Consider the following 15,565-nt stretch of genomic DNA (forward strand, 5'->3'; position numbering starts at 1 on the left):
ACTCACATCAGTTTTCACCTATTTAGCTTTCCTGGCATGATTCGGTGATTTCTGAAGCTTTGGCACTGTTTCATAGGAGTTTGTTCAATCTAATTCAGCAGCAAGTCTGCTTGTCTCCTCATGCCATACTGGCATATAATCTTTTTGGACTTATCTGGTAGGCTTCTCTTGGCTGCTGCTTTATTTAGGTCACAAAACCTTCCATAGTTCCAGAAAGAGATTTTCACTCTGCAGCAGAGTGTGTGCTGATATGAAACTTCCTGGCAGATTAAAATTGTGTGCTGGACTGAGACGAACTTAGAACTTTTGCCTTTCATGGGCAAGTGCTCTACCAACAGAGCTATCCAAGCACAACTCACACCCTATCCTCCCAAGCACTGGTGGAAGTAATATTGTGAGGATGGGTAATCGAGCCATGCTTGGGTAGCTCAATTGGTAGAGCAAATGCCCGCGAAAGGCAAAGGTCCTGAGTTCGAGTCTTCGTCTGACACATAGTTTTAACCCACCAGAAAGTTTCATTTCCTTCCATAGCTCTCTGGAACTGACTTAACACATCTTATATTAGCACCTGAGTTGACTGTGAGTGAAGTCAACTAACAATTGCCTCCATATTCTTGAAAATTAGATAGTCAAATTAGGAGAAGTGAAACCGAGCTCACGTGAATAGTCCCATCTCTACTAAGATGAGTGAAGTGTATCTGTGTCTTTGGCATTGTTTACAAGACTTAATTATTTCTGCCCATGCAATAATGATGCTGAATAAAATGTGAAACAAGTTGGAAAAAAGTTGGATAAAAAGGAAGGAGATATGAAGGCAAGACTGAAAAAGAACAGAATGAAACAACAGCTAAGAACATGCTAACCAACATACCCTGCTCTGATCAGTCATCTAAAATATCAATATTTTTTCTTAATCCTTCATTATTCCTCCTTATATATTCATTCCTTCACCTTATTTCAGTAGATATTTTAGCACAGGAATCACTAACATGATGTAAACATTAATACAAATTAATTTCAACTTCCACAAATTATTCTTCTTACCTCAATTATGTGTTTTACTACATCACTTCCTTTCCCTTCAGAAATTAGAGAATCAACTGATGTCAGTTCCACTGCTTCATAGTTTGGAGAGGCAATATTTATTTTCCATGCACCAGCTTCATAACATGGAAGTTCAGATCCATAGTGTAAGAACCTTTTCAGTCGTGTTTCCGCTGATACCGCCATTTCCTTGAACACAGAGAGTTTTTTTTTTAGTCAAACAGCCAAACAATGGACTTAAATTTATGGAAAAAACTTGAATATCGATGAACTTGAAAGTTAAAGAAAATTCTTCATGTGGGTAGAAGAAAGTAGAACATAATACTTCAATTGTGTGCTGTAATTAGATGGGTTGTACTGCTGAGATAGACAAGGATGGGGGAAAAAAATCAGTACAGCCTTGTTGAATGAATCATCACAGCATTTGCCTGGCAAGATATAGATAAACAATTTTTGCATGAAAAGATAGCATGATCTCTATTAGTTGTATCCTGCACAAATCTAACTGATGATGCATTGCAGATTTTTAGTCGATCCAACCCCCCCCCCCCCCCTCCTTCTCCTCCTCCTCCAGATGAAGCAGATTGATTCTGGGCACAAGACATGGATATACCACATGACATGAAGTAGTTTACTGCATAGCACTGTGTTTTAACTTCTTCATTTGCCTTATTGTTGACCTTGTGCCAGGATTCATGCAACAGATCTAACTTTGTTGAAATGGTTGAACTGTGACTGGCTACAATTCCAATTTCATTCTATATGTTTACCATATGATGGCTCAACATCACATAATAGTACAGATTCCTTGCAAAGAGAGGAATGTCTTGTTCCACAATTTGTGCTCTGTCGGAGTTGATTTCTCCTTCAGTTCAATCTGTGTAGCACTGTTTTACAGTGTCCATTGTAGTATCACTTAACTTTCAGCTATACCATATTTAGATTACGGCAAACTCGGCTAATTTCACAGTATTAATGTTTTTCGTCTCTAGTATTTAAAGGAAATATATTAAAAATGGAATTTTTGTATCAAATGATAAGTTAAAGTAGTATAATTCGTTGGTGTAAATGTTAAGTATTGAAAGCTGAATTTCAGATACAAAAAAGCTTTATGAAAATAGTGCTAATTTACTGTATTAATAAGAACTCAGGCGATTTTGCAACACCACTTGAGTAATTTCATAGTAGCAGTTATAATTCTAAAAAAAAACTTTTGTATCATTAGAACATCATTTAATGCAAACAAAAACTTCATATACTTCACATGTACTGTATTCACTATCACCAAATTATTATAAGTGATGTAATCAAAGGTAATGTGGTTAATTAATTACATACTTTAACATAAAAGTGAATAATAAAATTAACAAAATTAATTACTGCAGCCATACAAAACCTTAAAATCGGAAATGTAATTGAAGTTAGTTCTTAAAATCTGAAATGTGATTCTAGTTAATCAGAATCAGCCTCAGTGCATGAACGGCATGTGAACTGTACTCTTTCAGTCTTTGGTAAGACTGATGAAACCAGCACTTGCACTTCAACAACAAACCCACTCTTGGCCATCATCATCATCTTCGTAATTTCCACTACATGACGAACAAATATCGCCATCCTTTCCTACATTTCTTATTAATCTTCTCCGTACAGGCATACATCGTCTTGTTCAAGACACTACTTGTGCACATGCTTGCTGTTGTCCCATTCTAGTTTTTGAGGTGCTCACTTTTCCTTGTTGCTTCTCTGCTGAAAAATTCCCCTTTTATTTGGACTTTTCTCTGTCTGCTTCCCTTTTTTTCAGGAGTCTTTAGGCCTGTTGCAACCAACATGCCTTCATCAGCAATAACTCTGGTTGAAGCGGCTGCATGTTTCCTCTTTTTCCATGATTTTACGGATTTTGGAAGAGGCATGTTAATTTCCTCCTGGATATTTTCAGTTTGATCTGTTGATGCATCTATCTCACATGGCACATTATCAACAGCTCCTTCTTCCTCTGCTGATATGCATCCATCTACTGTTCTTTCAGGTAGCTCTACTTGCACATCATTAATGGTCTCCTGAACTTTGGAAACCTTCAAAGCAACATCCGGAATGGCATCTCTATTCATGGGAAAAATTCCAGTTTTGGGAAAATCACTCTTGATGGTGGCTGGAGCTATAGTTTCGTCCATGGACTTCTTGAACAGATGGTAAAAGTCTGTCCTTGTAGGCCTGTAACAAGAAGTTTTCATAAAGTCTCTCACATTCCTTTTTCAAGCCAGTTTTAGAGGACCAAACATGGGCACATCACATGGCTGTAAAATCTGAGAGGTATGTGATGGAAAGGTAACAAAAATAATGCCAATTTCTTGTCTGAATTTTAGAGCTTTTGGAGAGACATGGCTAGAAATGAGTGGGAGGAATGTGGTTAATGAAGTGCTTCAAGAGCTCCAAGAAAATTTCCAAATTTATCCAGCCATTTTTTTGACACTGCTGCCTGGCTCAATGGAGAAGCATTTTCCTTCAAGCTCCAAGTGACACAAATCCCCTTGGAAATAAACATAAGCGGCACTGTTTGTTCTATAGCATTGGCAGCAATCACAACTGTTGTGGTCTCCCCCTTTTCAGTAGTTCTCTGCTGGTGGGCATGTTCTGCTCTTTTCGGTGAAACAGTTTAGCTCAGCTTATTCACCATTGGAATCCCATTTCATCTAGATTCCAAATTAGCTTTGGCTTCGTCCCTAGCTCTGTTTTCCCATACACAGAACTTAGCAAATCATAAAAATTGTTCAAATTAGAACGATTCGAAGCTGTGGCCCTCTGATATGATAGATTTTCTGGCTGACGTAAACATAAGCCATACAGTTTCTCAAATGAACTCCATCAATTCCATCCTGCCTTGTGTCTTTCTTCCCCAAATAGATTCCCTTGAGGTCTCTTTGATGCTAATTTGTGAGTGTAATAACATATATCACTTGCCGACAATTCGAAGCCCAGTTCTTGCATTTCAATTGCATTCTTCACCAATATAGTTTCCTCTTCCTTTGTTAAAAAGAAGGAGTGCCCCTTTTTCAAGACAGCACAGTCTGCAGGATCAGCACAAACTCTTAGTCTATCCTTGATGGTGTTGTAAAGTATGCCAAAATATTTACTGGGTCTGTAAACTGACCAGCCATCCTTTAACACGCTTCATACAGCTTCTTCCAAATCCTTTCTGCTGTACTGTTCTCCATATTTCCCTCTACACTTAGACCTCCGTAACAAATTAAATCTATAAATACTTTTATGAATGTGAGTATTGCATTCAAATCATGAAAGCACCTTAATTCGGCATAACAACATGTAAAATACATTCTTTTGCAGGGATCCAACACTAAGCTCTTTACAGCAGCTGCTTTTAGATTACTCAATTGTCCAAATTGTTTGGCTCAGCAACTTTCGCTTTAAGTGTAATTGTAATTACAAAAGGTGGAAACTTAAAAGTACTTCCATTCATTACAATCAAAATGGACTTTCAGTATTCAGAAGAGAACAATCTAAACTACGTTTTCATTATGTTTGCCAAGTCCGTTTAGTTCTATAGAACAAACAGTAACTGCTATAATATCCAAGTACAACACATGAATCTAAGGCAAGGGCGAATTATTGGGTCTATGACACTGTGGCCTTAATTTCACTGTAAGGAGCCAAATGTTATATTGCCATGAGCTCTGGTGTACACAATGTGGTGTAGTGGTTAGTGTCGCTGGCTGGTGTGCTGCAGGTCGCCAGCTCAAACCCAACCACCAACAATGCCTACAATTGTTACTGGAATATAGATTTCTTTTGTGAGCCAGAGTAGCTTTTTGAAATCAATGAAAGCTTCACAGTTTAACTGTGCATCATGACTGATGACTGAAACTTGTCTTGTTAATGACGGTGGGATAACAACATCTTCAACGGCAATCAATCACCCAGTAAAAACTTTGTTACATTGGTTTGTTGGAATAGCTTTGTAAATCTGGAACTCTGATCTTCCACAGTCCATGCTTGCTTGAGATTCCTGCAAGAAGTTGCATGAGATAATAATATCATGACTACATTCTGTTAAAATGACAAATCCGAAGGGCTTTCTTCCGTCATTGACAGTTATTTTTGCAATACATGTTCCTGTTGGCTGAACGTATTTGCCATTCGCTACCTTCAACATAATCGCTTTTGTATTTCGAAACAGTCTTCTTTAGCTGGTGATGATAAATATTTGATATTACACAAAATGAAGCCCGTGGGTCGATTAGCACCAGGAGTGGTTGGCCATTGATGAGATTCCCTGTCACCTTGGTAACTGTTGTTTATGGAGGATTTTCATTTGTGGTGGCCTAACCTCCATTGCTGGTTGCTTCACTCAGATTTACTGAGTTTGGTGGCTAGACATGCTGCTGGTACCTCTGCATGGTGACGGGGAATGACAGCAGTCTTTGGAAGTGACCTCCTCCAGGGTACTGCGATCAGCTCCATCCCACAGGTCTACTATAATCATCTACAGTTCACTGGAGTGAAAAGGACTATTGTGATAGTTGACATATTGCAGCATAATAGCCATCTTTCACTGTAACAGCACACAATGAGTCCAAGGCATCCACAGTAAAGATAAACTAGCATGTTGTTGTACTTTATACTTCAAAGTCTGTTCTTCTGCAGGGGATTTTACTCCATGGAAAAGCTCCTTGTACGTACATTGGTTGGATGATGGGTGGTTGTTTGACAGTAGTGGTGTAAGTCTGTGTTGGCCACATACAGTCAGTTCCACAAGGAAGTGTACACCATATTTTAAACGTAACATTCACAGCGATACCTCTGGTAGTGGTCTCGGGTCTGTAATCAATGCGATTTTGCACAGTGTATAGATAAACAGTGTGAGAGTTGAATGTTTTGTTTTGTCGATTGCAGTTTAAAATGAGTGCAAAATATCTGAAGCATCACGAGGCAGTGTTTCTTGTAAATCATCCAAAGGGATCAAAGCTTTCTTATGGAGCTGCTGCTAAAGTTCTTAGAAATTCAAAGACATTCATTGCGAAGTGGGTCAAACGATATTTAGAGGTTCGAAACAGGGATGATTTACTGGAGAGAGGGCTAAAGTGTCAAGTTATAATTGATACTCATGGCAACTGGATTAACTATTAGGTAACTGTGTAATTAGTAATAACATATATCTTCATGTAAACATATATTTATAATAGGGTTTTTTATTTCATACACGTAACGGCATACACCTTCTTGTGGAACTGACTGTACATTCTTCACTATGCATTCCACTGGTGGTAGAGTTTGGCACCAAAGGTCAACAGACCCTCTCTTCAACAATCTGCACTACCTGCTGACATTCATGGTTGATGTCTCTTCTGTATTTGGTCCAACAATTCTCATTCCCATATCTGCTGTATCTCTTCTCTTATTATATGGCGCATGAGAGAAGTGTGGCCATGGCGGTCTTCCACAACTGCCGTAGGTACCACTTTTGGGAGTCAATTATAACTCCTTCATCTGACTCATTTCTGGTTCATTTTCTCAATGCGTCCGCACCACTTAATGAACTCTTCTGTTGTTATGACACCCTTTACATGTCTTCTACAATTCTTAATTAAATGTGAGGTTCTGATAGCTTTTGTAATATTCGGATTCACAATGTTGTAAAGAGCCAAAACATTCTGTATGTATAACTATGAAATTTTACCATGACATTGGGCTGTGTTCTTCACTTGCTCTTGTGCTAAGTGGACTTGCTGTTGATTGCCAGTAAATGTTTTCTCCAATTCGGCCTTGAATTTGCCTGAGCTGCTCTTTGTTATTCTCTAAGCATTACTGGTCTGTGCTGCCAAACACATTGTCTCATCCCAACTGCTGTACTTGGCAACTGCGTCGAATCCTTTCAGACATTTTGTTGGATCCTGGAAAATACTCTTTGATGCCTGATATGCAGCTCACTTACTCCTCTTCTGGAATCCATCTGTTTCCTGACTATACAGACCTTAGGAATGATGTAGTGCTTGTATTCATACAAGCACTGAATATTCCAGATATACAAATGTAAGACATTTCAAGAACCTTCCAGAAATGATAAATATGAAATAAAAAATAATTGTTGAATGCACAGTTTTGCGGAAGATGTGCTGATAAAAGTCTCTCAAGCTTCCAGCCACATGAAGGAGTTTAAAATGCATGAGTTTCTGGTTGAGTACTCCTCAGCCATTGTCAAGTGGATACTGTTTTTTGGTTGCTGCTACTGTCCTTATGTAGCCACACTGCCTTCTATGATGTCACTGGTGCCCGCTCCAATGCCATATAGGGTAATGTTTTTGTTGCGCGCCCACCAAACCTGCTGCAACTTTCCGATGGCCAGGTCCCAAGCTGCACTAAGCTGTAGGCCATAGTTATTATTGAGGGTGTTGTCATAAATTTTTATGTCAAGCACTTCTTTAATTACGCAGTCCCAGAAACAACTAGTCCATGTAATAACTGATATCTCTTCAAATACAACAAGATGTCCGTTTTCTAGAGCATGCTCCGTTACCGCTGATTTCTCAGGGTACTGAAGGTGCTGAAGGTGAAAGCATCTCGTGTTCTACACAGTGCTGTTTAATAATATGCACGGTCTGTCCAACACAAAACTGCCAACACCCATGTGAATTTCATACATACTCTGAGGGCTGCATCGTTTTCACATGCCTCATGAGTTGTCGAATTTTTGTTGGAGCCCTGAAGACAGAATTGATTTTATTCCTCTTTAGGAGCTAACTAATCTTTCTTGTTACCGAGCCATAGAAAGGCAAAAACATAAGCTCATTTGAGTCCTCCTCTATGTCCTTCTGCTTCCGTGCTTTCAGAAAGATGGCTTGCAAAACCTGGCAGTTGTCGTAGCCATTTTTCTTGAATACTTTCCCTAAGTGACTCAATTCCTTTGACAGGTTTTCAGCATCTGAGACGGCTTCTATTCAATGAACCAAGGTCCTCAGAACAGAACCTTTCTGTGATGGATGGTGATAGCTGTTAGCATGTAGATATTGGTTTATGCAGCTGGTTTCTGGTTAACACTGTGGCTCAGAAACCCATTTGCTTTATGGCGTATAAGGACATTAAGGAAAAGCAAGGCACCGTCGGTCTCTACTTCCATGGTGAACTTAATGTTGTTATGGATATTGTTGATGTGACCCAAGAATTCTCCCAGTTTTTCGTGTCCATGATGCCAGACAATGAACGATGAATCAGACAGATGGTGTCGTAATTGGGAGCCCAATAGCTCCAGTTATGGCCAACCTGTTTATGGAGCACTTTGAGGATATCACCCTGGTCATGGCTCCTGCAAAGCCTACTTTTATTGTTATGTCGATGACATGCACATCGTCTGGTCTCATGGATGTGAAAAAACGGGGAGAATTCTTGGACGCCATCAACAGTATCCATAACAACATTAAGTTTATGATGGAGGTAGAGACCGGTGGCGCCTTTCCTTTCCTTGACCACCTCATCTGATGTAAAGCAAATAGGCATCTCAGTCACAGTGTTCACCAGACACCCACCCACACAAAGTGATATCTGCACGTTAACAGCTATCACCATCAGTTGCGGAAAGTTTCTGTTCTAAGGACAGTACATCAAGCAGAACCCATCTCAGATGCTGAAAACCTGCTGACAGAACTGAGCCACTTACGGAAAGTATTCCAGGAAAACGGCTATGGTAACCACCAGGTTTCATAAGCCATCTCTCTGAAAACACAGAAACAGAAGGACCCCAAGAAGGACTCAGACGCTTGTGTTTTTGCTTTTCTATGGCTCAGTAACAGGAAAGATTTGCCGGCTCTTAAAGATGCATAAAATCAATTCTGTATTCAGGACTACAACAAAAATTCAACAACTTATGAGGCCTGTGAAAGAGAATGTAGGCCTCAGAATGTCAGGAGTATAAAAATACCGTATGGGTGCCAACAGTTTTATGTTGGACAGACTGCGCAAATTATAGAACAGCACTGTGTAGAACATGAGAAGCTTTCATCTTCAGTACCCTGAGAAATCAGTGGTAGCGGACCATGCTCTAGAAATCAGGCATCTTATTGCATTTGAAGAGATATCAATTATCACACGGACTAGTAGTTTCTGGCACTGCTCAAACAAATGCTCAAGATAAAAATTTGTGACAACACCCTCAACAATGGTGATGGCCAACAGCTAAGCACGGCTTGGGGTCTGGTCATCAGAAGGCTGAAGCAGGCATGGTGGGTGTGCAACAAAAGAATTACCATAAATGCCATTGAAGCGGGCACCAGTGATGTCACAGAAGGCAGCGTGGAGCACCCTGGGTCTAGCTAATGTCCATGACCCTGCTACAGCCCAGAGGCACACATCAACAATGGGAGGTTCAAGTAAACTGAATACCTACTTGACAGATGTGAAGCTTTGCCAGGAGAGGCTACTTTTGACGCTCATCATATTTAAGACGATATAACCACAAAACCGGAATACAGGGATCCACCAGTGTTACCAAACAGAGGACCACTGACAATATCTAAATTCAGGGTGATGTAGTTGGCTCCAAAGAGAACTTCTGAAACAGCAGGTCGCTGTTTCTCCAGTAGAGGGAGCAATGCAGTGAGCTCTCGTGTAGGCAGTGGGGTGCAGTGGTTAGCATCGTTGACTGGTGTGTTGTATGTCAGTTCAAACCTGATCACCAGCAATTAGTCACTATTTCATATTTATTATTTCTGGAGGATTCTTGAAATCTCTAACATTTGTAATGTTTGTATATCACCAATATTCGATGGTTGTATAAATACTATCATCCATTTAGTGCTTGTATAAATAACTGCATTCTTTGCATACAAGATCAGTTCTGTTCCAGCTGTATATTTGTCAATAATATACATACTTTTGGTTCTAAGTGTTGAACTTCACTGTGACCCTGCCTTCAGATTTGGACTCAAATTTGGTTCCAACTTTGTAATATCATCTAAAATTTAATGCCTTCATCTTTGTAGCTTACGTAAATTACATGCAGGGTACAGTTAAAGTTAAGACACCTGACAAGATAAGTGCGTGGTGTCACCTGAAAGGCTTGCACCAAGTCATGAGCAACACCAGAAAAGAGAACGATATACTTTATATTGTGATATGGAATATGAAAGAAGGTGATTATCTCGACCAGGTATACAGGATCTCTCCACCAAGAATTGTCAGGCTCATTTTCTCTGGTGTTTTGGCAGCGTGTAGCTGGAGTTAGCCAAAACAAATATTGCTCACCACATCTCTCATGAGATGAGCAGTGTCGAAACAGTGTCAATTTGTTTCCAGTTATGAACAAAACTATTTTTAAAGTGGAATTTGAGGTGCCTATTCAACAGAGCAGCCTCAAATTAGTCTAGTGTTATATTCATGTTATCAATATGTATGTACAGTGACAGTAAAACACAGAATAATCAGCACCCCAGCAGCAACAGCACTGCCCTGACTTCTCACCATGCAGCAGCACTGCTGAAGAACTGGTTATTCTTACTTAAGGTTACTGTCGCTGTTCATACACATCGCTAACACAAATATAGCACTGGACTAATTTGAGACTTTCCTATTGAGTAGGCGTGTAAAATTTTGCTTTGAAAATAATTTTCTTTGGAACAGTAAATGAACCGACGCTTTCCGTTGCATGAAAAATGTGATGAGCAGTATTTGTTTGGACCGACTCCAGCTACACATCGCACAAATTACATCACAAATACCTACTGAAACACCAGAGGAAATGCACCTACCAACTTTTAGGACAGAGACCCTACATAACTGGTTGGGTAGGTCAGTTCAAAAGTTGGAAGTAAGTAAGAGTATACCACATCCAATAACAATGAGCCTAGTAAAGTTCTGTGGTGTACAAGGCCAATCTTTACTGAGCTTGATTAGAGCTTCTTTGGCATAAAACTACAGCCAGCAAAAGAGAAGCACCAGTACTTTAACATCAGTGTTAGAGAGAGAGAGAGAGAGAGAGAGAGAGAGAGAGAGAGAGAGAGAGAGAGAGCCTGCAAATGCTTTTTAAGGTCATTTAATACAGATACGGCACTGTATGCATGTAAAAAAATATTAAAAAATTAGAAAACCTTAACAAATCGTGCAAATTGTCAGCATTTCGTCATATTTACCACTGAGAATATGTAAAATGAACTCTTTCCATATCATAGTAATGGGTTGCAATTATGATCCCTGGAATATACAAATAACTAACTAACTATGAAGCAAGGTGTTGTGTAGTGTTTTATTTTCAATGAACTTTGTTTCATGTTTAAAATTCTCTTGCCTTTTAATTTATTGCAGCTTTTCATCACCACATTCTGGGGTGGTGCGAGGTCTGTCAATAGTTGTAAGTTTTTCAATAATTAGGAGTGTGGTTCCTTTGACTGTGCATCATATACCTCCCTAATCTTCCCCCCCCCCCCCCCTGTAGCTCCAGAATGCACAATATGTTAGTAGCATTTTCCCCAAAATCAATATTATACTTCGTATCTAACTGTGATAAAAATGTCAGCTTGCAAATCATTATGAAGCTCATACTGGAGATGACTGACTAGCCTCTTGACACTGTTTAAAACAAACCAATACCACACTGAAGAAAACGTGTCAATAAACCAATGATTGGCTGGTACATTACAAGACTACTCTAGAAAAAAGATTGTCAGAAAGGTAAGCACATGCATTTCTCTGATCTTTGCACTGGCTACAATTGAATGTAAAATATTAAATTTTACATTAAAAATTCATTCACACAACAGGATACTATTACAAAAACAGTGTTTTACTGGACCATAAACTCAGAAATGAGAGATATAGAAACAAGCATTCATGTACTTAAAAAAATATTCAGACTACAAAAAGCTAATAAGGCTTGTAGATTTCTTTTGATTATGCTGCAGAATTAGCACCCTCCATAAATAACGAAGGATATGAATACAGAAATCAGTCGCAATCACATTGGTTCTTTTATTCTTCTTGCATATACAGATTTCAGCTATAAATAGCCATCTACACAGCATTTTAGTGGATATAATCCAATAAACTCCTAATAGTACATGTCACCATATGAATTTACTAGTGTACAGGCAGAAGCTCCCTTCTGTAGACAAAGTGTCAAAGAGTTGAAGTGTGCTATTACAGACAACAAAATCATCATCATCATCTGTCTATTGCAGAATCCCACAGCATAAAATCTCTAACATAATGACAACCCTCAATCAAAGAAGCATCTTTGAAAGAATACGCAGTTTCTAGAAAAACAAATTGTGTGAAACAATGCTTTCTTTTTCCATACACGATATATTGCAAACGGTAGATTCTGTCTTCCTAGATTCCAGAAAGGCATTTGCCTAGTAACCGAAATACAATCATACAGAGGATCTTCATGCATATGTGACTGGTTCAATAATAGATCATGATCAGTAAAACCTGTTTCTTTAAAGAATTGTACTCCCATGTATACAACAGCTCGAACGTCTATTATTTTACCAACGAGTTAATATGTTAAATGGCATGTAGCAATTCCATGGAAATCCTTGACCACTAAGAACTTTATTTGTGATCTGTTTTGAGCCATCATCATCATCATCCTCATCATCAGATGACAACTGTGGCATAGTTCACACAAAACACAAATTAGAAATGGTAATAAATAATAATTAAAAGGCAAATGTAACATCAGGAACGGAAGTACATAATAAGTACAAGTACTTACAATACACTCAGGAAAGCTCATACAAGTCTACATCTACATAGTTACTCTGCAATTCACACTTAAGTGCCTGGCAGAGGGGTCATCGAAGCATTTTCATACCACTTCTCTGCCATCCCACTCTCGAATGGCGCGTGGGAAAAAGGAGTACAGTATATGCTCCAAAATCCTACTGCAAGTTGAGGTCAGTGATATGGGTCTGTAATTCAATGGGTTACTCCTATTTCCTTTCTTGAATATTGATGTGACCTGTGCTACTTTCCAGTCTTTAGGAACACACCTTTCGTCAAGTGAGCGGTTGTATATGATTGCTATGAAAGGCGCTATTGTGTCTGAATACTCTGAACGGAACCAGTTTGGTACACCATCTGTACCGGAAGACTTGCCTTTATTAAGTGATTTGAATTGTTTCCCAACACCTAAGATGTAATGTCACTCATGCTAACAGCTGTTCTGGTTTTGAATTCTGGAACATTTACTTTGTCTTCTTTCGTGAAGGAATTGCGGAAAACTGTATTTAGTAACTCCACTTTAGTGGCACCATCATCGGTAATATTTCCATCGCTATTGCGCAATAATGGTATTGACTGTTTTTTGCCACTAGTGTACTTTACATACAACCAGAATTTCTTTGGGTTTTCTAGCATATTCTGAGACAATGTTTCATTGTGGAAACTTAAAAGCATCTTGAATTGATGTCCGCACTAAATTTTGAGCTTCCGTGAAATAGCCAGTCTTGGGGATTTTGCATTCTTCTGAATTTGGCATGCTTTTTTCGTTGCTTCCAACGTGTTTTGTGTACCGTGGTGGACCAGTCCCGTCTCTCATTAACTTATGTGGTATGAATCTATCTATTGCTGTCGATACTGTATCTTTGAATTTGAGCCATATCTGGTCTACACTTACATAATTAGCTTGGAAGGAATGGAGACACTCTCTTAGGAAGGCATCAAGCAAATTTTTATCTGCTGTTTTAAATAGATATATTCTGCATTTATTTTTAGTGGTTTTGGTTGATACGATTTAGAGCCTCACTACAATGACCTTATGTTCACTAATCCCTGTATCCATCATGACAATCTCTATTAGATCAGGATTATTTGTGGCTAAGAGGTCAAGTGCGTTTTCGCAACAATTTACAATTTGTGTGGGCTCAAGAACTAACTGCTCAAAGTAATTCTCAGAGAAATCATTTAGTACAATTTCGGAAGATGTTTTCTGTCTACCACCGGCTTTGAACATGTATTTTCGCTAACAAATTGAGGATAGATTGAAGTCTCCACCAATTATAACTCTATGAGTGGGGTACTTATTTGTAATGAGATTCAAGGTTTCTTTGAACCGTTCAGCTATTATATCATCTGAGTCAGGGGGTCAGTAGAAGGAGCCAATTATTATTTTGCTACAGCTGTTGAGTATAACCTCTACCCATAGTAATTCGCAGGAACTACCTATTTCAACTTCACTACAAGATATACTACTACCAATAGACACAAACACACCACCACCTACTTTATTTAATCTATCCTTTCGGAACACAGTTTCCACCTCTGTAAAATTTCGGCAGAATTTATCTCTGGCTTTAGCCAGCTTTCTGTTCCTATAACGGTTTCAGCGCCAGTGATTTTTATAAGCGCTTGAAGCTCTGGTACTTTTCCAACACAGCTACAACAATTTACAACTACAATACCGACTACTGCTTGGTCGATTCTCGTCGTTTCTTTGCCCTATACCCTTTGAGACTGGAGCCCTTTTTGATCTTTCCCGAGACTGTCTAAGCTAAAAAAAAAAAAAAATCACCCAGTCCACGCCACACAGCCACTGCTACCTGGGTAGCCACCTACTGTGAGTAGTAGACACCTGACCTATTTAGCAGAACCCGAAACACCACCACCCTATGGTGCAAGTCAAGGAATCTGCAGCCTACACGGTCGCAGAACCGTCTGAGCCCCGATTCAGACCCTCCACTCGGCTCTGTACCAAAGGTCCAGAATCGGTCCTGTCGACGATGCTGCAGATGGCGAGCTCTGCCTTTATCTTGCTAGCAAGACTGGCAGTCTTCACCAATTCAGATAGCTGCCGGAAACCAGAGAGAATCTCTTCCGATCCATAGCGACACACATAATTAGTGCCGACATGAGCCACCACCTGCAGTTAGCTGCATCCTGTACCCTTCATGGCATCCGGAAGGACCCTTTCCACATCTTGGATGACTCTCCCCAGTATGCACACGGAGTGCACATTGGCTTTCTTCCCGTTCTTAGCTGCCATATCCCTAAGGGGCTCCATCACCCGCCTAACATTGGAGCTCCCAGTAGCAATAAAAGAAAAATGTACAATTCCGTCTTTAACTGCCATTATGTGTAGTTGCAAAAAATGTTATTTGGAAACTTTGAATGCCAGACTGAAGACAACAGACTCTAGGAGCGTATTATATCAGCTTGGTGGCAGATGGTGGTGATGTCAAAGATCAAGACAAACCAAGACATAGCTTTTATAACACACAAAACAATGTAAATATCCCTACAACATTACATCTGGATTTTTCGTTTACAATAAGTATCATGTTGTTGTTGTTGTTGTTGTTGTTGTGGTCTTCAGTCCTGAGACTGGTTTGATGCAGCTCTCCTTGATACTCCATCCTGTGCAAGCTGCTTCATCTCCCAATACGTACTCCAGCCTACATCCTTCTGAATCTGCTTAGTGTATTCATCTCTTGGTCTCCCTCTACTATTTTTACCCTCCACACTGCCCTCCAATACTAAATTAGTGATCCCTTGATGCCTCAGAACATGTCCTACCAACCGA

General features: G+C 39.5%; 1 protein-coding gene across 3 annotated transcripts in view; it reads right to left on the reverse strand.

The window, feature by feature from the left end:
- Nucleotides 1-15,565, reverse strand: part of LOC124721417 (RNA-binding protein Ro60-like) — a 121,789-nt gene that overhangs the window by 99,678 nt on the left and 6,546 nt on the right. For all 3 annotated transcript variants that reach the window (XM_047246387.1, XM_047246385.1, XM_047246386.1), the window contains one exon: nucleotides 1,045-1,233. In XM_047246387.1, coding sequence (XP_047102343.1) covers nucleotides 1,045-1,233 — 189 coding nt within the window. The remainder of the gene's footprint in view (nucleotides 1-1,044; nucleotides 1,234-15,565) is intronic.

Source organism: Schistocerca piceifrons, chromosome X (assembly GCF_021461385.2).
Source record: "Schistocerca piceifrons isolate TAMUIC-IGC-003096 chromosome X, iqSchPice1.1, whole genome shotgun sequence".
Taxonomy (NCBI): domain Eukaryota; kingdom Metazoa; phylum Arthropoda; class Insecta; order Orthoptera; family Acrididae; genus Schistocerca; species Schistocerca piceifrons.